This window comes from Pituophis catenifer, unplaced genomic scaffold (assembly GCF_029215685.1).
Source record: "Pituophis catenifer annectens isolate HBS135680 unplaced genomic scaffold, rPitCat1.0.hap2 SCAF_1, whole genome shotgun sequence".
Lineage (NCBI taxonomy): Eukaryota > Metazoa > Chordata > Lepidosauria > Squamata > Colubridae > Pituophis > Pituophis catenifer.
In genome coordinates, this window is record NW_027256881.1 from 285,488,003 (window position 1) to 285,515,133 (window position 27,131).

Here is a 27,131-nt window from a genome sequence, read left to right on the forward strand (position 1 = left end):
GAAGGAGGTCCCAGGGTTTAATACTGGTACTGCATTTTGGCTTCATGTTTGACCCCAGATCCTGGTTTCCAGAGCATTGATAGCTTTAGTCTCAATCTGATTGTGGATGGAAGAGTCATCTAGCTTGTATCACTGAGACCTGGTAGGGCAACAAAGTGGGGAGGGATTCCGTCTGAAATTTGTCTTCCTAGGTTTTGAGTATGGTATCAGCTGTGACTCCAGGACAGAGGGGCAGTTGTTACTGGTGAGTATCTGGTGGCCTTCAGGGACCCTGCCTCAGACATCAGTAGAGGTGAGATACTGTTTGTGAGACTGGGGATTACTGCTTCCTTCCTTCCTCCCTGTATGGTAGCGCATCCCTAACTGTGCTCCTGGACTCTGTGTCTGAGCTGGCTTATGGTCCTGGGAGGTTTTCAGTCTGCTGCTTCTGGGCCTGGGACCAAAGCAGAGTTCATGGCGCCAATGGCAACCTTGGACCCGCTTCAACTTATTCATGATCTGCTTCACATGGGAGGCCACATATTGGCTCTGGTGTTTGCTTCGGGGCACCTGTTTCATGATCTGGATTGGGAGAGTATTAACACAGGTCCCCTATCATGGATAGAAAATTGGCCCGAGTAGGAGGTGCCCCTCACCACATGGAGATGGGACCTATTACGTTGGCCTGCCCCAGGTGCCTGATGGAACCAGTGTGGTTTCAGAGAGAACCTGAGTTTTTTTCTGAAGCTCTTGTGCGTAGTTGGCTGATGCCCTTGTCACTGCTTGGAATACCATATTTTTCGGAGTATAAGACGCACCTTAATTTGGGGGGAGGAAATCAAGAAAACAAGAATTCTACCTCTGCCTACCAGCATTTTGGAATGGTCTGGGGGGAATCTGCCTGGCAGCTTCAGGGAACAAGGCAGGTGCCACGATTTGCGGCTGGTCACCCCTCTGGCTGCCCAGCAGGCAGCTTAGGGCAGGCAATGGCCGCAATGACTTCACTCCCCTGCAATGTAGGAGCTGCCACCTAAGCCCTCTGCACCCAGGAGCCGAGCGAGCCGAACGAGAGCTCCTAAAGAAAAACGCCCCTCCTTTCCAGCCACCGCTGCCCAGATTGCCCAACGCAATAATCAGAGCCACGTTTCAGGCGGCGGCCGGCCAGTTCCCCTGCAATGTGCAGCGGAGAACTGGGAACCATTTTGGATTCGGGGAGGAGATTGCAGCGCTTCCGCCTGAAAGTGCTTTTCTTCCCGTTGGGAATGTGCAATGGGACCGTCCCGAAGAAGGTTGTTCCTCAGGCTGTGCCCCAGATCCCTGCAGCCTGGAACTGCCTGAAAATGGCAGAAGGGTGGAGGGCCAGCAGGTGGGCAGGGCTACATTCGGCATATAAGACACACACAGATTTTCACCCCCTTTTGGGGGGTAAAAAGGTGCATCTTATACACCAAAAAATACGGTAAATCGGCAACTAGGGAATTAGCCTGTGGATTTTCTGTGCATATGGAAATCATAAGATGCCATGATTTACCAAGCAACTTCTCAAGATGAAGCAACAGAAGTCTCCTAGAGTGCTGCTGGAGGAAGACAAAGAATGAAGCTGACTGAGACAGTTGAGCCTGAGTTCAGTCTTACCTTGTGGCAATAAGGGTGGCAACATGTTCTTACTTCTCCACCCTTATTGCATCTGCAGATAGCCAGACAATATCCTTGTTTCAGAGACCAGGTCCCTTCTGGGTAAGGAGGACCTGGCAAGCTTCTAGTGAGGAATATTCTCAACATCTGCTCAACTTTGTCAGAGTTGGCCTCTGGTTGAGCAGATCTTTTGGAAGTGAGTCCTGTTTTCTGGGACGAGCTTACCAGTTGATCTCAAGGAATTGGACAGGTTCCTTGAGGATGTGAGCTCATCTATTGCAAGAGCTGCACTGAGTCCCAGTTTTCTTATGGGTGCAATTCAACAAGCTGATTATCATGCTTCTTGGCTTCTTGGAGTCATGCTAGTGCGGTGGTTAGAATTCTGTAGACTGTCAGCTGACTAGCAGCAGTTTGATCGTCACTGCCTCAAGGTTGACTCAGCCTTCTATCCTTCTGAGATCAATAAAATGAGGACCCAAATTGTTGGGGGCAATATGAGACTCTGTAAACAGCTTAGAGAGGGCTGTAAAAGCACTGTGAAGCTGTATATAAGTCTAAGTGCTATTACTATTGTAATTATCATTGTAATTATCATGGCACATGATGTTGTTACTTGTGGGACTACCTCGCCTCAAAATATGTGCCTCTCCCAATAGATTGGATGGGGTAGGCATGCTCTAGATCCCCTCTCTGAATTTCTGCCATCTAATTGGACCTTGGAAGTGTGCCTTTTTCATGGCTGCCCCTATTTTGTGGAATACACTCCCTCTTCAATGATTCAACACGCCCCTCCCTTTAGCGTTTTGAAAGGCCATCAAAACCTGAATTTTTACCAAGGGATAGAATAGAAAGAATGAGATGAAGATAATTGAGGCTTGCTGTGGGCAATACTAAGGGGATTATTAAGGTCAGGGATTTTGTTCATTTTACTATTTTATTATTGTATGGTTTTACTGCCGTTGTGAACTACCCAGAGTTGTTTAAAATGAGCAGCCATACAAACCAAATAAATAAATAAATAAATATCAATAATGTCTCTGTGTATTCTATGTGTAGACAATGTCTAAAATATGTTAATGAAGGAATTATGGACTTGGAACACATTTTATCTGACGAGAGAAAGTACCAAATGTGGAACTACAAATGACAAACCAATAGAATGACTTGGAAAATAATCCTTATTGGATCTACAGAAGAAGCTTGTTTAAAACTTGAACAAATCTATGCAGTGGGATAAATAAGAACTGAAATCAAATCCTATGAAAATATTGAATTAAAGATTCAGACTGTTAGAAGGAAAAGAAAGAAACATAAAGTTGGTTTATTTAATCAAAACTAAAATAAGCCTTTTTCTTTTTTTTCTGCAATGTTCTGAAAACTGTTTGACTTTTTGCTGACACCAGGATTGGAAACTTGTTTTATGGATTTGCTTATAGATAAGGGATGGGATATGGAATGAAGGATGTCTATTTAGCCTTATAGGGAGTAAAGAGTTATTAAATTTGTTCCATGAAAGTTTGGAAATAACTTTTTTATATATTTCTAATTTTTGTTATATTTTTTTCTTTTCTCTTTTCTTGCACTTTATATTCTTTCTTTCTATTTTCTTGTCTTCCTCTAGATTTAGTTTGTATTAGCATTTATTGTTGTAATTAAAAATGTTAATATTTAAAAAGTTAATAACTAGTGGACTCTATATGAGCCTTATTGCCCAAATAGCTATTAATAATGTAGTCTTGGACCCTACTATAACCTTTTGGGTTATTTTCTGAACTATGTTGGCTCTTCTCCTACTTAAACTTAAGAGCAATTCTCCATTGAAAGTTTTACTACAAAATAACAACTGCATGTTTAAACTATATCAAAACTGTAACATATTTATGAATAATCAAAAATCTTTTAATTTAAAACAAAAGCAAACAACTTACACACACAAAAGAAATATTTGTTTAAGATAATTAGGCAATTCTTTAAAAAAGGAACTTGCTTTGCACAGATCCTGAAACATACAGAAATATTTTACAGCAAAAATGTCTCTAGTATTTCAAGTTTATATTTTTACACAAATCTACACTTGAATCAGATGGGTAATCTATCATGTGAGGGCAAACTTTGAGGCAGTAGAAATAAAATTTAACCCTCTTCAAACTCCCACCTATTTTTTTTAAACAATCCTCGCAGTCCACAAATACAAAACATCTGTTTCACAAGACTGAACTCCAATATATTGTAATTAACACTCCATACAGTAATGCACATAATACCACTTAAGTGTCAAATGACCTTGTTCTTACACTGGTAAAATTCCCCATACAAAATTGCTGCATTGACATTAGAAAAGAATACTAAAAATGATCAGTCTACATCCAGGATGAGCATACATTTAAAAATCTGTTCCATGCTTTCCCCAGTCTAAAAAACATGGGAGGTAGAGGGTAAATATTCTCACCTGCAAAACAGACATTTTCAGGGGAATTAACAGGATTGCTTCCACACTTTATTCACCTTGCTACAGAATTCAAAATTGGTATAAAATACAACCCAAGAGTTGCCTCAATCTGCAACCACTGAGGAGTCCAATGTATTTAGAAGGGTCCAGGATGAGTCCAGTGTACTTAGAGCAAACTTGCTTCCTTATTTAGATAACCCCTGTGCTGCCTTCTGTTTCAGACACTGCTAGGGAAGGCACTATGTTTATATGCTTCAGAATTTCAAGAATAAGGTTCCAGGGGAAGTGTCTGCCTTACAGCGCTGCTCCCCAAAGATATTGTGTTAAGGTTGTGAAATGACAGACCATTCTAAACATTTGCAAAGCTGTAGGCTCAATATTATTCATTCTTGGAAAAAGAAAGAAAAGTGCTGGAGGAACGATTTGAAAATAAATAAGGGACAAGGTCATTTTATAGCAAGTTTAAGACAGACATGATGCCATTTAGCGTTAAGTGAATGAGAATGCCTATCCCTTAGTCACTATGAAAGAACAAAGATCAGACTTCATTCTTTCAGAAAATTCCAGTTTAGTCACTATCTAATGCCTCTGGAGGTTGCAGATACATATGACCCAAGTTGACAGAACCATCTTACATATGTTTCTAGAAATAAGAATCCAGACAATATTCATAATATAGTAAGAATTTGTAGGAATCCAGATTTTGATTGTCTTCAGCCACAAAATGAAAGGTAAACATTAAAAAGCAGCTAAAAGATGATGAAAATTTCTCTGACATTCACATCTTGGGAAAGAACCCTGTCCGATTTCAAGCAGTGTGCGCAGGGCAATGTTGCCTTTCATCCTTTCCTAATCAAGTAAGAATTACTAGGAAAAGGGTTGCACTTAAATACTAGATTCAGGTTCAGAATCAGCAGGTAGAGGTGCGTTTCCTGTATCGCTGGATAAGGGGCACGAGGCATTCTGGAAGTCCAGTCTGAAGCAAAAAAGGGTGATCCAGGAGTTCTTGTGCTGTTGCTCGCTCTAAAGGCTCTCGTGTTAACATTCGCTCCAAGAAATCCCTTAAAACTGGAGAGGTCTGTGGAAATAAAATTGGATAGTTTTAAGACAATTCAGGTAGATAGTTTCAACAATACAATGTTCTACTAACATTTTAAACTAAAGTTGCAATTGCTCCTAGAAGTAATCCAAAATTCTTTTTCAAAAACTTCCAAGGTTCAAACCGAACAACCAAGCATTGAAAGGCAACGATAAGATTGTAATTATAGTTTCTTTTGCCTTTTTTCCTGAATTCAAAAGTTCTGTGCAATGGCAATTGTACTTGGAATCTACATGCTCCAAGTTACAGAATGTTGTACTTGGAACTGAGGAAACTGAGGCTGAAGTCTTACTTTGATTACTCTGTCATCATACATATACAGGTATCTCTTTCAGATCTTACACTTTGCTCTTAGGCCTAGGAACATGAGAGGGTCTAGTTACATAACACTGTCATATAAATATTTTTCCCAAATAATTCAAATCCAGTCTTGGTCACAAGGCGTCATGAAAGGCTTAGAAAAGCACTCTTTCCAATATGACTTTATGTAAATAAAAATGCTATAGAAGTACCATGTTTCCCCGAGAATACAACCTACCTCGAAAGTAAGTCCTAGCTTGATTTTTACATGTGCACCCAATATAAGCCCTACCCCACAAATAAACCCTAATTAAGACCCCGTCCACTCTGGGTTGCAGGGGGTGGGGCTAGGCAAGGTAAAAATTAAGCTAGGATGGGGATGGGGGATAGAGCTGCCCTACTTACTAGGCCTCGCACACTTCAACACCTGCCTTGCTGGCCCACTTCTTCTGCAGTTGCTTGCTGACACTTGTGTGCCTTGCCCCCGGCCATTTCGCCTTCAGGAAAGGCCTCTGCAGCTGAGAAATGGGCTCTGGATTGACACACACATCGCCCCTGGCCTCGATCCGGAGCTCTGTTATCGGCTTCCTGAAGGCCTCTGATGGTGAAACAGAGGCCTGGAGTGACGCACGCAAGTGGTGGCAAACAGCCACAGAAGAAGTGGGCCGGCAGCTGGCTTCTGCTGGTGGGGCTGTCAGTGCCATCACCGCAAGGTGAGCAATTGGAAGATCCCCCTCCCCCGAAAATAAGACCTGTTCCCTTTTTTGTGGAAAAAATATATAAGACCGGGTCTTATTTTGGGAGAAACACAATACTATGATGTAAAGATACATGTTTTCCTCTTAGTCTTTGGCAAAGAATGATAAGCACATTCAACTATTCAATAGTAAGACTAATCCATTAAACCCCACCAGTCATTTTTAAATAACATTGCGGGGATGTTTTAATGGCAGGTTCAAGGAACCTGGAAATTTCACTGATAATATTAGTCATTACCTACAACAAGAGAGATTCCAGCAATGTCTGAAAGGATTTATGTCTGATGTTACTATAGATAATAGAAAGGAAAGGATAAAACACAGAATGTTGGAGCTTTTCAAACATATATATATATATATACATATACATATATATATATATACATACATACATACATACATATCCCTCTATATATTAGTAGTGGGATTTATTTATATGACGATATCCTTTTAGAAAAGCAGTTTTAAAACAGAAATGGCATCAAATCTGATATGTCATATAAATTTTATTTCATATTTCCAAATAACTCAAATCCATGCCACAGTACATGTGTTAATCTTTAAGGCGACACAAAACTATCATTTGAGACTAAAGTGCCAAAGGCATTATGTCTTTGCAATAAATTATAGAAAGAATATTACACTCTTTCTTTGAGGCCCATCTATAATGGTTGCTTTCTGAAGGAAGGACCCTAGTGCTAGAAGAATTTTCTGGCTCTTCCATTTTTCTCTTTTTAACAGAACTTTATACAAAGAACAGGGAAAACAGAAAAAGTTAGAGATAAAACATGGAGAGGTTACAATGTTATGTGGACTGCTTTTAAAATTGTGACATACAGTACCCTCTCAGAATTATAGGTTGTACATGGTTGTAATTCTAATATACAGAAATTCTATGGAGAATATTTGGCAAAGAATAACAATTTAGAGCTCTCTGGAGAATATAAGAAGTTGTTGTATTCTTCTTTGGTTATACTGTATGCTTCTCCTTCCATTTCCTGTACATGTTTCTTTCTTTACAGCATTTTAGAGAGCTCATGTAAAAAGAGTCATGTACAGGAAATGGAAGGAGCAGCATAAACCAAAGAAGAATACAAGAACGAACTGAAGGAATTGTGCCAGGAAAGCTAAAAATGCAATCGGCTGAAAGGCTTGTGGGAAATGATTAAAATAACAAAAGAGGCTGTAGGAATATTTCAGAACAGTAAAACCTGTATTTTACATCTGTCTTCCCTGTGAAGAAAAAGAAACCCCTTGCTGGCCATCATTTGCTACTGATAGAAAGACAAGTAGACAAGCAAAGCTGATGACAGAACTGCTAATTATAATATTTGAAAGTCCTGGAGAAATGGGAATGTCCCAAAAGATTGAGGAGGGCAAATACTGTTCTTATCTTCAAAAAAGGAAAGAAGAGTATCCAAGAATTTAGACTTGTCATTTGATGTCTCTAATGAATAGTGTTGTAAAGTACATTTTTAAACAACATATTTATGAGCACTTGGCTAGGAATGCAACACTTAATGAAAGTCAACATTTTTCACAAACAAATCATACCAGTTAAATCTTATCATATATTTGACAGACTTACTAACTTAATTATCAGGGCGATAGACAAAATAAACCAGTAAAGCATTCATCTATGGTTCTCATGAGATTTTCATTAATGAAATGGCAAAATGAAGGCTAGATGATACAGATGCTTGAAGGATTCATAATAGGTTGAATGACTGAGAATATCTATTCATGTCCCCACATCAGCTTTGAGAATATTCTCAATTGGAATACCACAAGTACCTGCTTGGATTTTGATTAATGACTTAGATGAAAGTCATGATGTTGCATGTACCCTTTAACTTAAGGTCTCTAGACAAAGGCTGAACAGCCATCTGTTCTCATGCTCAAGCACATCCTGCATCATAGATCTGTAAAATCCAGGATTTATTTTCTTTGTTAGAAAAAAAATGTATCTCGTATTCACCACTAGATGTCAGCAACAGTCTGCAGGAGTGACGGTTAAGCTAAATTCTGCCATCTCTAGCATTTGAACATACCTTAGATCTATGTGATTTTTCTCATAGGCAGAAGAAGATTACCATATGTACCATTTCATTGTATCTGATGTGCAACTATATTTTAGCTCAGAGGAACTTGCGGATGAGATAAAGCTGGAGAGAATTGCTAACACTTTGGAAGACAGTCTCAAGATTCAGGATCTTGACATTGAGCCCTATCAATAAGATGCAGTTTAGTGGTGAGAAAAATAAGCCTCTGCATTTCGATAGGAAAAAACAGATGGTCAGGTACAGGATCGGAAGTACCTGGCTCAACAGTAGCACCTATGAAAGAGATCTAGCTGTGGGTGTTCTAGACTTACACCTAGGTAGGTCCGCGTGGACCTACTGCTTAAGCTGCCGAAAAAAGCCAATGCAGTCCTAAACTGCATCAACAGAAGGATAATAACAAAATCACAGAAGGAGGTGACAGTACTGCCCTATACCACTCTAGTGAGGTCACATTTGGAATACAGTATCTAGTTCTGGTCACCACGATACAAAAAAGATACCAAGAAAAAGTGCAGAGAACAACAACAAAGATAAGGGGTCTGGAGACTAAATCGTATGATGAATGGCTAAGGGAACTAACTATCTTTAACCTAACAAAGAGAAGGCTCAGGAGAGACTGATAGCAGTCTTCCAATATTTGAAAGGAAAGGGGGCTTATTCTCCATAGCACCTGAGGGCAGAAGAAGAAGCAATTTGGTAGAAGCTTGTCAGAGGGAGATCCAACCAGGAAATAAGGAGGAATTTCCTGACAGTGAGAATGACTAACCAGTGGAAGAGTTTGCCTCCTGAGTTGTGGGTACTCGATTGCTGGATGCTTTTAAGAAAAGATTGAACAACTATTTGTTCAGAATGGTATAAGGATTCCTGCGATCGACAGAGAGTTGTTCTAAAAAAACCTCCAAGGTCCCTTTCAGTCCTATGATTCTATGATTAGTCTATGAGCTAGTCTAGTGAAGAGAAAGACCAGGGGGGACATGATAGCAGTGTTCCAATATATGAGGGGCTGCCACAGAGAGGAGGGGGTCAAACTATTTTCCAAGGCACCCGAAGGCCAGACAAGGAATAATGGATGGAAACTGATCAAGGAGAGATTCATCCTAGAAATAAGGAGAAATTTTCTGACAGTGAGAACAATCAACCAATAGAACAGCTTTCCTTCGGAAGCTGTGGGAGCTTCATCACTGGAGGTTTTCAAGAAGTGACTGGACTGCCATTTGTCAGAAATGGTGTAGGGTCTCCTGCTTGGGTGGGGAGTTGGACTAGATGACCTACAAGGTCCCTTCCAACTGTTAATCTGTTCAATCCGATTGCCAGACTTACTTCAAACATCTCTATCACTTAGAAAGCCTCTCTAAGCACAGAAACAGAGAGGCTGTATTATATGCTAGTTTATGTGTTAAAGAGTATTTGCTTCATTGCAAGTATTCATACAATTTAAAGAGTGTGGATTTATGGTCAAACTCGGTTTCCGCAATAATGCACATTTGTACAACAGCAAAAGGTAAGAACAGCCAGAGGAATCCCCTGCAAACACTGCTCATGCTATTTCTAAATATTTTTGTGTATAATATTTAGAAGTGTATTCAGCTGCTACAACATACAGAGCTGGAAATTTTTATAAATATATTCACCTTATGAGAGTTTTTCAATTTGGGAGGAGGGCTGTCACGGAGCCGCTTCATTGCTTGGACTGGAGAATCACTGAAATAGGGAGGTTCTCCATCAATCATTTCAATTACCATGATTCCCAAAGACCAGATGTCTACCTGCCAAAACAGAAGACTGCATGAGGGGATGATGTGCAGAAAGATGCTCTACTTTCTTCAGAACCTGAAAGATTATAAATTAACCTTTTTTCTAGCATTGCATCACGAAGGCATTTTTATCTTGCTTTCACTGTTGTGCCATTGCTTCTGTTATTTATTTTTACTGTACATTCACTGTAACGAATTCTTCAAAAAGTAATGAATGTAACATTTTTATTGTAACAGTCTTATGGTGATGCCAAGTCTGCATTGATGTACAGCTGTAAGTTGCTGAAATAGATAAGATAGCCACATCAGCCAGCTTCTTGCATTCTGTCTGAACATGGTTTACAGCATACTGAATTATATGCATCAAAAATAATAATACAGAGGACACGAGGAGCCATCGAGTCATACTTTGTCATAATCTTAAAGGGTAGGTGCTATAAGGGAGTTGGTAAAAATATTTCAAACTGCCATCCCTTTCAGGTTCTGGAGCTATAATTACCTCAGTGGTATATGGAGACCTTGAAATAACTTCTGGAGCCATCCAATATGGTGTTCCTACTAAGGATTTCCGTTTTGGTACATCCTTGCTAATTTGTGCACAAAAGCCAAAATCAGAGAGTTTTACCTACACAAAAGAAAGCAAGGTAACATTAGATATTCTACATTGAAAAGTAGGAAGAGGAAGTGGGCAAGTAAAGAGATTGTAGAAGAAGACAGACAAAATCTGTAATATAGAGATAAGCAGCCAGACATATTCAATTCAACATTGCATATTTTGAACTGCAATGCTTTTGCAAACTGTCCAGCAAACAATTTCTCTCTTAAATATAACAGTAGAGGCTTCTTTTCTCAAACTAAATGTATTAATTCATTTTAATATCACTCCAACCATATATATAATCACAAATCTAGGCCCAGAGTTAAAACAAAACACAAAAGAACGATTAAAATAGAAAAAAATAAAGATAATATAAACTAACTTATTAAGTCAAGAGAGCCCACCCCACTATTCTCTGAAAGCTCTCCAGAAAACTATTATAGTTATATCACCTGGTTTTAGGAAAAAGATATTCCTTAGAGAAGTGGCAATCACCAAGCAGTACTTCTTCTGGATCCCTGCCCACTATACCTCCCCAAGTGAGGGCCCACTGTTAGTATGAGAAGCATAATATATAGGCTAATTTATAAGAGGTGAAACTGAAGGTACTGGTAAATGAGTCACACAGGATTTACAGGTTAAAGTCAGAACTTTGAAATGAATCTTCTCCCAACAGTTTGATGCAAGTATTAAAAAATATCACAGAGAAGCCTGCTGGTATTCCACAAAGGGACACTTGTCAAACTGATGTCTTCTCCCCCTGCAACGTATTGAAACCATTTGCTTTGAAAGGAATTGAACCACTGTTGATAGTGTCTCCAGCTCCAGCTCCAGCCAGATAATCCAAAAGAATGTGTGATTGAAGGGGCCCAGAAAATCAACTTCCTCTAAGGGATCTCTGTAACTGAAGCTCCACCACTATTTCAAAAACGTTCTCCAAAGGGAAAGCTGAACACAGGGTAATCATTGTGAAATATAGGTGAGTTTTAAGATGATTTCTATCTCCCACTCTCCTCAAGGGGCACTGATCACCTCCTAGACCAAACCAACCATTGCCTCCATACCCACATAGATTCTCAAAAGAGGCTAGCAAGCTATGACTGTAAATCCCATCCGATTATAGGATAAAATGTATCTCTGGCAAGTGAGCAGTCCAGCTGAAACAAAAAATGCAGAAGGGAGCAATGCCTGAGAATTCCAATTGAATTCTCTAAATTGGCAGAACTGGCAGCTTATTTATCTTTTAAAAACAATTCACACAATTGCTAACTGTGTTTATGGCCCCTAATTTGCTTATTTTAAAGTATAGATGCTGGGGACTGAACCTTGGACTTCCTACATACAAAAGCACACTTAGCTCCTGAGTTATGGCAAAGAGAAGCCAAAGAAAAAATGCAGGAAACAAAAAAGATGAAAGAAACAAATTAAGAATTACCCTTCCATCAAGAGTCAAGAGAATGGAGTCACTCTTAATGTCTCTGTGAATCACACCTTGGGAATGCAGGTAGGCGAGTGCCTGCAAGACTGACTCACATACTGTAGCAATTTGCTCTTCATTCAGTCTGAAATACAGCAGCCAAAATTGTACGTGGGAGTAACTTAATTTCATACAGCAACAATTAATTAAATGTTCACATATAGCATGCATGATATTTATGACACTTCCTGCTCCATTAAGAGTAAGAATTATGAGCAGCCATTCTTAAAAAATAGAGAAAGTCAAAAAATTCAGAACGAGTGATTTGGAATTCCAAAATCAAGTTTTACACACATACAGCTGTACATACACCTTGGTGGCACAGCAGACTAAAGTGCTGTTAAATAGCACCGGCTGCCTGGAATTACTGCAAGTTCAAATCTCACCAGGCTCAAGGTTGACTCAGCCTTCCATCCTTTCGAGGTAGGTAAAATGAGGACCCGGATTGTGGGGGCAATAAGCTGACTTTGTATAAAAAAGAACACCGCTTGGGGGGGCCCGAAAGCCCTATTAAGCAGGTATATACAAAAGTATGAAGGCTATTGCTTAACGCATTGTAAGCTGTCCTGAGTCTCCAGAGAAGGGCAGCATATAAATCGAACCAATAAATAAACAATAAATAAATACAAGACAATACTCAGTTGACAAAACAAAATCATCCTCTTTCCCTGCTCTAGTGGAAAATTGCTAAATTAATTTCATTGCCAAATTTGAATCTGTGAGAATAGTTCTCAGGACACCCCCCAGGAGCTAATTCTTTCTCATGACTAGGCATTATTGGTATTCTTATTCTCCAAGAATTAAATTGATAGGAATTATCAGTATGTCAACAAATGTGATACTTTAATTGCTATTTGAAGAAGCGCTCCTTTTCTTTTGTCTACTCAGCACTCCTGTTACAGAGTTTTCCTGGGTATTCCTTATGATAAGAGCAGACTGAAATTACATTCTTTGGCTGTTCTATAATATGGTGCTGCAAATTGTGCAAAACAAAGCCTGGAGCTATGTGCAATTTATAAGCCACAGGTTCGCTTCACAGAATTTCAATGGTCTTTGACAGAGACAGAGATTTTCTAAATAAACCAGCCCAAGATAGATGTGTTGAATCAGAAGAGAGCAATTCATATATTCTTGTTTTTTTCCTACCTGATTTGAGAGAGAATGTCTGTAAGAGCTCCTCCTTGGAGAAATTCCATCAGCACCCAAAGCTCATCACCTACAAGATAGCTTTTATACATCTCTACCACGTTGTCATGCTGATAGTCCCTCATTATCACGACCTGAGAAAGATGACAAAAGACAAATGACTGATAATTCACACTAACCTTTTTGCTGATGTGATATATCTCCAATTAGAAGATTCTCTTTTTGCCTTCCCAGGTTGGTGACTTTCATTCTATGATTAAGGGTCACAACCCATGATTTCAACATGCAGTTCTTCATGTCAGCATCCTTCTATAATTCAAGGACTGACAAGACATACTATTGGAACAAAAAGTTATTCCACATTGCAATATTTTTCTTTTCCTGGAAATTCTGAGCAGTTTGGACCTGAAGGACAACACTCAAGGTTGGAATAGAGACTATTATATCCTTGACTAAATCATAATGATTTTCAGGCACTTCCACACTATAGTACCACCATTTTCATTCCTGAAACTCTCAGTTGATTCTTCCATTTCTGCTTCTGCCAATTCAAAATGCTGAGAACAGGGAATGAAATTCACTGTTCTGCCCAGGTTCCTACAAAATTTACTAAAATAAAAGTAAAACAGAAAACAAAACCCAACACCATAGTCCTTTCAGAGGAAAACTGACAAAATGTTTGTCAATTTCACACTTGCTTTTACTGTAGGTTCTGGAGGCCAGATTGCCAGCATTTTCCTGAAGCTCAGGAATTTGGAGAGAGATGGGAGAAAGAGGTCTTTCAAATACAATAGAAGTACATCATTTTTTAAAAGTAAAACACTTCCCTCCAGCTTTGCAACAATTTCAACTACCTCACAGATGATCTGGAAATAAATCAATTCAGTGCTACAGCATTTCTAACAGGGTAGGAACACAGAAGTTCAAAACTGCTTTTAAACCGGCACAGTATCCTTGATGAAAGTGCAGTACAAGAGTTATTAAATGATAGTAATATATAGCACTAAAAGCAGTATCTAAAAGCCAAATGAATAATCTTTCTTCTGTCTCTTTTGTAGATGCAGTACTACATCTCACTGACATTATTCACTATCTACTTTTGGGCAAATAAGGTTACATTTAATATCTATTAATTTAGTCACCTCATTAAAAAGGAGTTCTCGCCGCTGCTGCTTTCGTAAATCCATCATCTTCACTGCTACCTGCCTTCCAGAATGCTTCTCACGAGCAATACAGACAATACCCGTAGATCCTTCACCAATCTTGACATAGCTTTCTAGCATTGTCCTAGGATCTCCTTGGTCCACCACCATCCTCAAGGCAGCTTTGAACTGCTCATGAGTTACCACCGCTGGATCCTCACTGGTTGGCTGTGCTTTAGCATCCAGGGGAAGATGAAGGTTGCTGGAGCTGGTTTGGGTGTGTCTGTTCCGTGGGGACCCTGCTGGCGATGGCCTACCTTGAGGCAAGCCAATTCTATGTTCAATGGTTGGGGACTTGTGAGGGGAACCACCAGCTTCTGAAATCCTAGCATAATCAGGCACAGGCTGGTCAGAGGGAAGAGACTGGGATTTGGCAGCAGGACTGTGCGGTGAACTCCAGTGCTGGGGTGCCCTGAAGAAGGGGTTCGGCTTGTAAAGAATAGAAGAAAATATATCATTAGCAGAACTGTCAATTCAGATAAAAACATTAAATGTATTTGAATCAATACATTACTGTTGCAATCTACATAAATGGAATTATTGAAACAATTGTTTTGAATGGAGATTAAAGTATTCTTTGTATTTTGAAACAGCACACATATAGATTGCAGAGGATGCCATCTTGGGGAAAAATTGCCCAATAGAAACACACACACTGTAATGAGCCACTTCAATATCTAAGTCCAAATTAAAGCATACTTGATACATGATTGTCTAGTCTTCACTTGAAAACATTCAGCAGAGGGAAGTCACAATCTCTCAGAATAACTGATTCCATTCTTCAACTACTATTTTTGTTAGGAAATTTGTTCTAACATTCAACATGAATTTGCCTGTATTTCCTGTCCTGCACTCTCAAATGGTGGAGAGTTTCTTGAGCAATTTCTATTCTTCTATTTGAAGGATACCTTCATATGCTGCCACAATTTTCTTGCCTTAAGTATGTATGCATATGTATGATAGGTATTGTAAAATCATCACCTTGTACAATTTCATATTTATGGCTAGAGCAGAGATGAGAAACAAAATTCTTATTATTTTTAAAGTCATATAAAGTGAGGTAAAGAACCTATCACATGCAGTCAACAAGCGAAGTGCTTATTATCTTTAGCTGAGTTTCAAAGAGGTAAGTATCTTGTGTGGCATCACAATCCCTCTCCCAACTGTTTTAAGGGTACTTGAAGTTCAATAGAGAAAAAAGTTTATACTATTGTATATTCTCAGAAAAAATATGTCACCTGAATAAGCCACTTTTCTTTCTTGTTAGAACACCTTTAATACATCACAAGACCAATAGTTTAACTTGGTCATTGCCCAGGTGTTATTTCAAAATATATATACCACAAATTTACACAATTAGATTTCATGCTACAGAACATTTTACATATCTATTATCTACATAACAAATATTCAATTATGTATCTTATTCACAAAAAGAACCATTCTAATGATAAACTTTAAAAGCTAAAAAAGAGATTAAAAACAAAAATGCATTTGTAACAATGGAACTCCAATAAAAATAGGTGATAAACTCTTCTATATTGCCATGATTATATATGCACAACTATTGAATAAATTTAGAATATATTAAAATATGATGTTTAACAACATTATTATAGAGAAGGGGACCTGCTACAGATAATTGTGTGAAATAATGTTATTTAAAATTAATTCTCCATTCTTTTTATTCTTACTCTCTCTTCACAATCTCCACCAGTTCAATCAGGCAACTGTTTAAAATGTGTTTTTTTTATATGTCCCCAGCAGGTTTGGTCCTCAATTTGCAGTTTATTTCTTTTTTTATTTCTTTATCCCTTCAGGCTTTTTTATACTTCTAGATCTTCAAGGTCTGCATGAAAGATGCCAGCTGAGCAGCTATAAGGATTGGAATTTCAAATGAAATTTTTATCAGATCAATATAAAGGTGATCTGCAACAGAAGGAAGTAGTGTTATCTTTCTTCTGTTATATAGAGTCCAGAAGACTCAATCAGTAGCTTATATTCTGAACACCCAATCACTCAGCTACTACCTATATTCCATATTATTATTGTTGAAGGGACTTTCTTTCCCTTTCTGCTTTTATTCTCTTCTGTTCTCCCACTCTGTAAAATAGAATATAAATATTTTGGTCCATTTATTTTATAGAATGTATACAGGTAGTCCTTGACTTATGATCATAATTGAGCCCAAAATTTCTGTTGCTAAGCAAGGCATTTGTTAAATGAGTTGTGCCTTATTTTACGATCTCTTTTGTAACAGTTGTTAAGCAAATAACTGCAGTTGTTATATGAATCAAGTGGTTGTTTAGTGAATCTGGCTTTCCCTATTGACTTTGCTGGGATGGTAACAAATGGTGATCACATGATGCCAATCTCCCAAATTTTGAACAGGTGACCATGGGGATGCTGCAACAGTTGTAAGTGTAAAAAATGGTTATAAGTCACTTTTTTTCAGGGCTGTTGTAACTTCGAACAGTCACTAAACGAAAGGTTGTAAGTCAAGGATTACCTGTATAACTACCTCTCTCAATCAAAAAGTAATAAAATAGTATCATAGGAAAGCAGGCATATACATATCAGACTCTGCTAACAACCTGAGGATAAAGACAGGTGTTCAGGACTTTCTGGAAGGCTAGAAGAGTTGGGGTCACCCAATCTCAAGGAAGATTCTGTTCCATAGGGCAGGTGCCATGACATAGAAGACATATTTCCTAGGTCCCGCTCGATGGCGCTGTTTCAAAGGAGGACTCGGACCATGCCTACTTTGAAAAATATTGTGGAATGAGCAAATACATAATTGGGAATTAGTGGTCCTGAAAAGAACTTGGCCCCATCCTTTATAGAGCTTTATAGCTGACCACTACCACCTTAAATTGCACTCAAAAACCTGTTGGAAGCCAGTGGGGCTTTCAATGCCCATGTCTTATAGGAGCATACCACTGGATTTTGGATTAACTGCTGCTTCCAAATACTCTTCAAGGACAGCCAGATGTAAAGCACTTTGAAGTAATTTAGGTATGAATGACTGAAAAATAATCCTCCTGTTCCAGGAAGAGGCATAATTACTGCAAAAGATGGAGTTTTGCACAGGTGCACCTGACCACAACTGCTCCCTGCTCATCGACTGGGAGCCAGAATCTAGAGGGACTTGAATGCCAACTCTGGGCGTGGGAGTGCTACTCTATCCAGAATAAAAGAGGGAAATCTCCTGAACTGAATGGCCCTAAAGCCCAAATCCATTAAGTCTTTTTATGGTTGAGTAAAAGCCAGTTCCTTCCTATCCAGATTTCCACAGCTTCCAAAACCCAGGAAAGAAGCTGGGAACTAATACTTGGGTGGTCTAGGATGCAAATCAGTGGTGAAATTCAGCCGGCTTTATCTGGATCGCGTGATCTAGTAGCGCTGGTGGTAGGAGGCTCCACCCACCTGCCTCGACATCATCACGTCCCATTTTTGACCCTCTGTGCATGTGTGGAGGAAGAGGTGCGTGCAAGCGTAGCAAGCATGCTCACATTTACGAATCAGTAGCAAAGGTAAGTGAATACCATCCCTGGTGGAAATGTACAACTGATGGTACATAGCCTTGTGTCGTTGAATGACCTCACCTAACAATTTCATGTAAATGTTAAATAAGAATGGGAAGAGCTGTGGGGCCCTTTACATTACAGGGATCCAGAGCTGAACTTCTCCCAACATCAACTGGATCCAGCCCTGGAAGTTGTTGTCTCCCACTCTGAATCTTCCGAGACAGTCCAGAAGGATATTGTGATATCACAAAGTGAAAATATTCATTACATATATATTAATATATTAAAGGTGCCACTCATACACAGAATTAAGCAAGATGAATTGAAAATGCTTTGTTAGAAATCTAACTAATAAAAGATTGATGTGAGAGAAAATATAACTACCTGGATATGTTCATTTGTCATTATAGCAGTGCTATTCTGAGAAAATACTCAGTGCAAGTCATGTTATAGAATCGGTGTTGGCATTATGTTGGTACAGGGTTAATTCAAAAGGATTTCTTTTTTGAAGAATTTAGAACAGATTATGCCCAACCCATGCAGCACTGGACAGCTAGTAATGTGGCCCCAGAAGACCAAAATAAAAATATTGAAAAATAAAGGAAGTTTGTTATTTATATATTTTATTATATATTTTATATGCAGCCCAAGACAATTCTTCTTCACTCAATGCAGCTTAGGGAAACCAAACATTTGGACATGCCTGATTTAGAAAATATCTAGTTATGCACGTTGGAATATAAATGCATGGCCAATATAAAAACTGACAGAATTGTAGAAAAGTTTTAAGAAACAGTTTTATTCTTTTAAATGAATTTATGGTATCTAAAAGATTATCATATCGCCATGGAATTACTATTGAGATTTATCATTAGCCACTGGTAATCATTGCTACCTTATAGTATGCAAATCCCTATCAGATTTTTCTCCTCAAAGAATGCAATGAGTGGGAATTACTTATTTTCATCATCACAGTAAGTCAAGTTTAATAAACCAGGTATTTGATGATCTATTTGAGGATCACCCAATTAATTTAATGACTATGGTGAGTGGAAAAAGGATTCAACAAGGCCTGCTATAGTAGTGGATTCTTATAATGTCAGAGATGTGGACTAAATTATGTTTAAGAACCTTTCCACCTGTACAGAGTACAAAAGACAACCTTGAAGAAAATATGTAAGGACTGTTACCTAGGCAAAAGAGCTGACACATTTTTTAAATCCAGAAGAAAATGACATTTGGAAACAGTTCAGATAGATGCCTCCCTAATTCACTGAACTATAAGGAGAAGGAGGTACAGCATAATGAGACTTGCAAGATTCTGTTATTATAGCCGTTATCAGTAAAAGTAGTTTTAGCTTTCCTGTTGACTTGATTTCCTGATTTTGTCTAATGAGATTGATATCAGTCTTAATATTTTATGGTATATCTCTGAGCCAGGGGTGAAATCTAAATTTTTTTGCTACCGGTTCTGTGGGCGTGGCTTAGTGGGCGGGGCTTGGTGGTAAGGTGACCGGGAGGGCATGGCTTGTTGGTCATGTGGGCGTAGCCAAGTCAATGTCACTTCTTTGCCCTTTTTTAACCTACAAAACACAACACAACACAACTAGCTCACCCACAATAGAAAAGCAGCTGTGCTAGACCCAAAATGGCCCCTGCAACAAGCAGGAACCTCACACAGCCACAAAAAGCCCAAAAAACCAACTTTCACACTTTACACACACAAAATTCCACATACAGCTTTGAGAGATTTTGTGTGATTGTATAGTTAGAGTGAAACACTACAGAAACACACTAAATCTCAGAAAGCTGCACAAATATTATTTTATTTTAATTTATTTTTATTTTTATATAAAAGCAGCTAAATTTAAAACTTCCTAAACTTTAAATGGCTAGGTCTAAAAAAAGAACAACTAAAAAAAACCCCAATTAACTATTTTTTTAAAGCTCCCAAAGGGGAAAAAAACTTACCCAATTGAACAGGGGTCTCCAACCTTGGCATCTTTAAGACTTGTAGACTTCAACTCCCAGAATTCCTCAGCCAGCTTTGCTTTGCTGGCTGAGGAATCCTGGGAGTTGAAGTCCACAACTCCCTGCCTGCTTGATTGCAGGCAGGGAGTTTCAGTTGCTTGCTGATGCAATCGATTGCAGGGATTACAGCAAGGCATTGCGACCAGGAGCTAAAGTAAGCAAGCTGAGGGGGGAAGGGGGAGCGATTTTTGCTACCGATTAGCAGACAGAGCCATTTAAAAGGAAAAAAGTTTTTTTCTTTTACATGGCTCTGGCGATCCAAGCCTTGTTGCCTGATTAGCAGGCAACTCAGCTGGGATCGTCAGAGCTTGGCTGGTCAGAGCCATTTTAAAGAAAAAAAAGGCTCTGATCATCGCGCGGCTCAGCTGGGCATGGGGGGCGGGGGCAGGGATTTTTGCTACCGGTTCTCCGAACTGCCCGCTGCCATCGCTACCTACTCACCCGAGCCGGTCCAAACCGGGAGCATTTCACCCGTGCTCTGAGCTAGGTTAAAAGTTCTTATCACAATAAAATGTTAATGTTCCTGTAATATTTAGCCTTACTTATGGCACAGCCATGCAATATTGGCAATAATTCTTACATATCTATGTCAGAAAGCAGATCTTAAGTGACCAGTTATGGAACCAATAGATGCTGGTTTAAGGAGGCCAGGTCATGTTTTCTACAATTCTGTATTAATTAGATGAAAAACAATGATGTGTATTTAAGTATATAGGAGATTCTCCTTATTTGGGCCTAATAATATTTATACTGCAAGCAAATATAGTTAATTATCTTGCATAGCATCCCTTATATGCATTTTTTTTATTTTGACACCTGTGGGTATACATATATGAAAGTATATATTGCAGTCATTGTACATTATGAGTGAATGCAGAAAGAGAGAACTGTCAGCATGCAAAATTACTAGTACTACTTGATGAAATGTACTTTCCTCATTTCTGTCTACAATACCTTTTCAGTCCAGCTGAGACATGTTCCCGATAACAAGAAGTGTTCAAATCATCAGCTTTGTTAGGGCACCTGAAAAGGCTCAGAGTCCACCTTTGTAACTTGTACACTCTAAATTCAGCACATTTTATGCGCCATTTAAAAAAAAAGCAACATAAACATACCTATATTTTCATTTATTTCTACATCATTTAACCTAAACTAGCTATGCTATCTTTTCATTTTAAATATGTTTATAGCACAACATGAAATTGCAATGATATGAAATCATGGGAAAATAGGTCTAGATCACAAATGAAAGCTGACTCATATCAAAATGACAGATGCAAAATGAATTGTCAGCAAAGACCAGATTAAAAAAACCACACTGGTAGGCATTCTAGGTTCAGCAGATGATCTGTGGCCTCTCTTGCTCACAGTTCATAATGTTGCTGTTACTGGGCTCTCCCACCACATCTTTCTTTTATTTATGACTATGTTCTGAGTCAACAGGGATCTGTACATATTCTCTTCAGTTTCTTTCTCACAGATGGATAAGGTATGTCCAAGGCCAAGTATGTTTGTGTGTGTGCACTCGAGTATATGTATATGTATATGTATATGTATATGTATATGTATATGTATATGTATATATATGCATATGTACGTATATGTATGATTGGTAAATATTAAAACCGGAGATATGAGAAGATACCACCAAAAATATAACAGTGCTAATAAAATCAGAAAATAATGTTAATATAAAACTAACTCAATCCTTTAACATATTATTAAATCTAGCTATATAGACCATTTATTATTCCATTTTCTCATTTTGGGTACAGTATGTTATTTGCTACCTATTTATTTTGGTATATTGGAGAAAAAAATTCTGCAAGCATTTCTCTCTTTCCATGTCTGGCGGGGGGTGGGTGGGGGAATGTAGCTAGAAGTTAAACACTTAACAATTGCTAACCTTGAATGACATCCAAAATTTTCTTTCTGCCAAACAGTAGATCTGGTCCTGCCAGGTTCAGAGCTATTTTCTGAAAAGGTGCCACTTTCAAGGCAAAAGAAATAATTCAAGTCTGACGAGCACCAAAGGGAGTTCCCTCATGATGCAAATAGCAATGCCAGACCACATTTTCATTTGGAACTTAGCACTGGTGAAAAGACTTAATCTTTCCCCTTTTGCTCTGTAGTACTAGTCTCAACACGCTTCCAGTGCTCGTTATTTCTGCTTCAAACACACTAAATGCACAACTCAACAGATTGGATAGTTTGGCCCTGGACACTATAATTATGCGATCAATAGTTACTAAATTGCCACCTTAAAAATGAACAAAATTAATCTGGTATCAATGATGTCAATAAAAATAGCTATTGAAATATTTTGTAAAACAAATGGGTTTAAGCTGGACTCAGGTTGATTTAATCAAAAGAAGAAACGAAATTATTACTAGAGGATTTAATTTTTTGGAAGGCAGTTTGGCAAAAATAAAAACACTTAGCAAAGAAGATGGAAGTAATGTGAGACACAAGAAAGTCCAAGAAACAATATACATAGAAATTTGTATTTTTCCAGCCAGCATCGTCTTCAGAAGGTTATGAGTGTGCATGAAGGAATAAAATGGCTGATGTGGAAATTACATTATTTTTTCTTCCTTTCTGGCCATTTCTCTGTCCCTGCTAATGCCTCTCCCCAACTGACTAGAGTAATGTTTTAGATTGTGTTTCATTTAATTCTTATATAAAAGAAAGAAATGTATGTTCAAATAAACAATAACACTGACAGGCAAAGTTTTTGTGAGAGCAGAAATGGGTTTCTAAGACATCTTGCAATTGAAAGAAATACATATACATACAGTGTGCATGTGGTAATATGTGTTGAAACTTTAACATTAGCATATATTTAAGGCTATCTTCATCATATAAGTATAACCTCCTGAAATGATTTGCAAGTTGTAAGAAGATGAGTTGTAAGAAGATTCTCAAAGCAATATTTGCTTTGAGAATTGGAACTTGGAAGCTCTCAGGCTAGAAAGGTACTAATGTAATACCTTCTAGGGAACTAAGCACACATACCTTTATCTGTGGGTTGTTTCCAATCTTATTTGAAGGGTTGGATGACGGGAACACAGTTCGCAACAGCCTCCGCTTCAAACTGTTTTCCCTTGATTTAGAGCCAGGACTACCTTCTCCAGGTGGCCTCAAATTAGCTTGGCTCCCATGGCAGGGCTGACCATAGTTCTCTTCGGAGTTTCTTCTTGCTACAGCATTTTCTCTGTTTACTTCAGGAACAGGTATGTATTGCTGGTGCTGAAAACCTGATGAGAGTGGGGCAAAGTGGCTATTTGCCCCTTGGAACTCTGAAGGGTCAAGAGATTGAGCTTTCATGACTAGGCTATTGGAATGAGCCTGCCCGTCCAACATGGGCTTGTAATCAGGCCATAAGGTCTGCCTTCTAGACGATTTATTTCCACCATTACAGTTGAGGTAGTTTCCATATTTGTCTGCCCAGTCTGGTTCAGCGCAGTGTAGATATATGTCAGTTGGTTCATCTTCTCCTAGAAGTCCTAGCGACTGGGCTCTTCTCCTGCTAGTAGGGCTCTTACCCCTCAGGGTGTTAGAACTGATGAGGGAGAGCTTCTGGATGTCATTGAGTATTCCAGAGATATATCCTTCCACTTCAAATGTGCTGGCTCGCACAACCGTCTACCACAAAACAATTAATTAATTGATTAATTGAGGAAAGTTAATGTCATCTGCTCATTCATTAAGAAAGGGAATATCTAAATCTGGGACAAATTTACATATATTTCTACATACTGTACATAATTAGTGAACTATCCCTAGTTCACTCTGAAAATGCAGATCCAAGGAGAGAATCACACTTGTATTTACCGCACAGTGCTCAACAACTTAAAAATGGTTTGGTGCTACTAACAAATCAAGTGTTACAGAGTCTATCCAAAAGTGAGGCTAAACCTCCAAATACAGCAGATCTACAATACATTTGTGTTGCCTGCCATTGTTTTTAATTTCTAGTTTGAAGCAATTACTAAGATCCAGTTCACACAACCACATGCAAGAAAAGAAAAATATCGGTTTAGTCAATAGCAAACATGTACACTATGCACCAATTATATGATCTGATACACAATCTCTTTTTAACTGCCTACTACTGTTTTACTGAATAATATGTTGAAAGGTAAAGGCAAATAAATGTTCTTTTTTTATATCTAATATAATGATAACTCAAATTCTAAAGTCACAATCCATCAGACGTATTGGTGTGAATAAACACAAAGATATACACATTCAGTAATAAATAAAAAGGAATTAATTTTCACAGGAAACTAGTTATAAGCTTATAAAATTATTTTAACTATGCAAAGATATTGACTTGGAACACAATAGCTGCACTTTCCTGCCCAGACACCTACCTCTACCTGTCTTACAACTCAGCTAACTCATTTACATAGGAAATCAGAAGCTTAAGAATCTATTAATATTATTTTTCCAAAGGGAGGCTCAGTATAGCAATGGCGTCCGCTCCATCACTTCAAAACAGCAAAAAAATGTGGCAAACGGCAGTCAAATGATTGTGAGACACTGCAACAGTTGTAAATGCAAGCTAGTTGCCAAGTGCCTGAAATGCAGTCATATGTCTTTGGCAGGGGTGAAATCTACTTACCTTCCCAACCGGTTCAGAAGTGTGTGTGCATCACATGCGCGCTTGGAACATTTGCGCATGTGCAAACCCTTCTGTGCATGTGCAGAGGGTAAAAAACAGGTTACTTCCTAGGAAGTAATGACAACCGGGCAGAGCCTTGAGCCGCCATCGCTACCGGTTCTCCAAACCACCAGCCACCATCACTACCGGTTCAGTTGAACCAGTCCGAACCGGGAGCATTTCACCCCTGGTCTTTGGGGTTGGGGAGTGGTACAACACATCATTTTACAACAGCTGGAAGTGCTTTACAGGCCATAAAATAACTTCTCTAAGGCTGTTGTAACTTTGAATGCTTGTTAAGCGAGGACTATCTGTATGCTTTTATTGTACACTGCTAGCCATATATACTAGAATCTTGTGACAGGGTGGTATACCAACCTTTGCAAAGAGTCTGAAAAGCTGCTGTAAATCACAGTCCATCTTAGAAGATAGTATCTATCATGACTTAAATAGAGCAAATACTTTCATCTTCTAAAAAGTGTTCTGTTCTTATTTTCATCTCCAGAACATTTACCATGCATTATTGAATGTATGAATATGTTGCATTTTAGGTGATGGATTCACTGTATCCATATACGGATAATTTGAAATGCAAATAATCATTTAGCAACAATTGGAACCAGCAATTCAGTCATTAAGCAAAGCAGTCACTAAGTAAAACTGTGACTGTGCTTATAATCTTACTTCAGCTTTCCTTTGCTTTACAGAACTGTGAAAGTTGAAAATGTGAGGATTGATGTAGTTACTTTTCATCACGGTCATAATGATAAAAGGTTGCTAAATGAGGACTACCTGTAAGGGATAATTTTCATTTAATTTTTAAAATGGTTTTGCTAATTTATTTCCCAAAAATCAAAGTAACTTTGAATTAGAACTTTGAACGTGACTGTATAGACTTTTGCTTACTCAAATCTGTCTCAGCTATGTGTTGCTTGCTAATGCTTAATTATATAGTTCTGTATTTTTTCTGTATGCACTAGACTTCATTAGTTACTTAAGAATAATGTCTTCCAGTTTATTCTCTCACAAGAAATATAGAGACATGGGCTCTAGTCTTTCTGTGGAATGAATGACTGGATGAAAATCATTCTTTCTCAGTCCTACTGACCTCACCGTAATTGTGGGAAAAACAGGAAATGTGAGCATTTTGTATACCACCTGGAGTTATACAAAAATATTTATATTATTATTTATAATCATATGTAAAAATGGGATATAAATCAAATTAATAACTAAATAAGGTCTTTCAACAAAGCTCTCAATGCCTGGATTTACATATCATGCTAATTTGAACACACAATAGTAACTTTGTTCAGCATAAAATTAATCAAAATAGCTGAGGTCACATATTACACTAACACAAACAAAACATACCACATTATGACTTAACACAGTATTTGAATCCAACCAGTTTCTTAAGAGCCTTGGTGGCGCAGTGGTTAGAATGCAGTAGTGCAGGATACTTCTGCTGACTGCCGACTGACTGCAATTTGGCAGTTCAAATTTCACCAGGCTCAAGGTTGACTCAGCCTTCCTTTCTTCTGAAGTGGGTAAAATGAGGACCCAGATTGTTGGGGGCAATATGCTGACTCTGTAAACCACATAGAGAGGGCTGTGAAGCGGTATATAAGCCTAAGTGCTAGTGCTATTACTTAATAATGCTCATTTAAGCATATGAAATACCTTGATTAGGAAGCATAGAAAGATGGCCTGCTGATTGGAAACTTCTTAACACAATGTCGGATATTTGATAGCACATTCACACATTCTCTTAATGCTACAGTTAACTAATCCAATATCAGAACTGTGTCATGTAGAACTCATCTATATTTTCACAATCCACCAGTAAATTATGGCATCCTGGCAAAAAAAACCAAATACCCTGATCTATATTGCTACCCTGGGTTAAAAACAAACAAAAACACCACCACCCAATTTTCAAGAATGGTAGAAATGGTGGTCTAAATCAACTTAAGAAATCTTTCAACTAGGCGTTATCATGGAAAATTACCAGCTCTCCATGTTCAATTTACGTAAATATTAGAAAATAGAAATCTAACTATTGTCAAATTCATTTTGTATATATAAAAAGTGATTCATGCATTCTCCATAGAGAGGGATCTCTGGCAATTGTGATTATTAATGGACGACATTTCCTCCCACAGAATTAACTTATTACAGTCTTTTCCGAAATGCCAGAGAGAAGGAACTGTCAGTCATTAAACAATCTTCTAAATACCAGCATCTAGCTTACTCTGTTTTGAAATAATTTGGAGATACTGCTGCTTGAAAGATGTCCTATTCTGTTACCCATGTTTCCCCGAAAATAAGACCCTGTTTTATATTTTTTGAACCCGAAAATAAGTGCTTGGCCTTATTTTCAGGGAGGTCTTATTATTTTGGGGCGCATGGAGCAAGATGGGGGTCCTCTTGCCGTCTTACCTGAT

The 27,131-nt window shown here is 38.3% G+C and overlaps 1 protein-coding gene across 2 annotated transcripts in view; it reads right to left on the reverse strand.

The window, feature by feature from the left end:
* Positions 1–4,973: 4,973 nt before the first annotated feature.
* PAK6 (p21 (RAC1) activated kinase 6) overlaps positions 4,974–27,131 on the reverse strand; it is a 28,396-nt gene continuing 6,238 nt past the window's right edge. The window contains exons 2-8 of one of the 2 annotated variants that reach the window (XM_070931333.1): positions 23,034–23,663; positions 14,401–14,889; positions 13,259–13,392; positions 12,071–12,197; positions 10,537–10,662; positions 9,915–10,049; positions 4,974–5,141 (exon numbers count right to left, since the gene is read on the reverse strand). In XM_070931333.1, the coding sequence (XP_070787434.1) occupies positions 4,974–5,141; positions 9,915–10,049; positions 10,537–10,662; positions 12,071–12,197; positions 13,259–13,392; positions 14,401–14,889; positions 23,034–23,663 (1,809 nt within the window). The remainder of the gene's footprint in view (positions 5,142–9,914; positions 10,050–10,536; positions 10,663–12,070; positions 12,198–13,258; positions 13,393–14,400; positions 14,890–23,033; positions 23,664–27,131) is intronic. The other variant, XM_070931334.1, reaches the window with a different exon arrangement.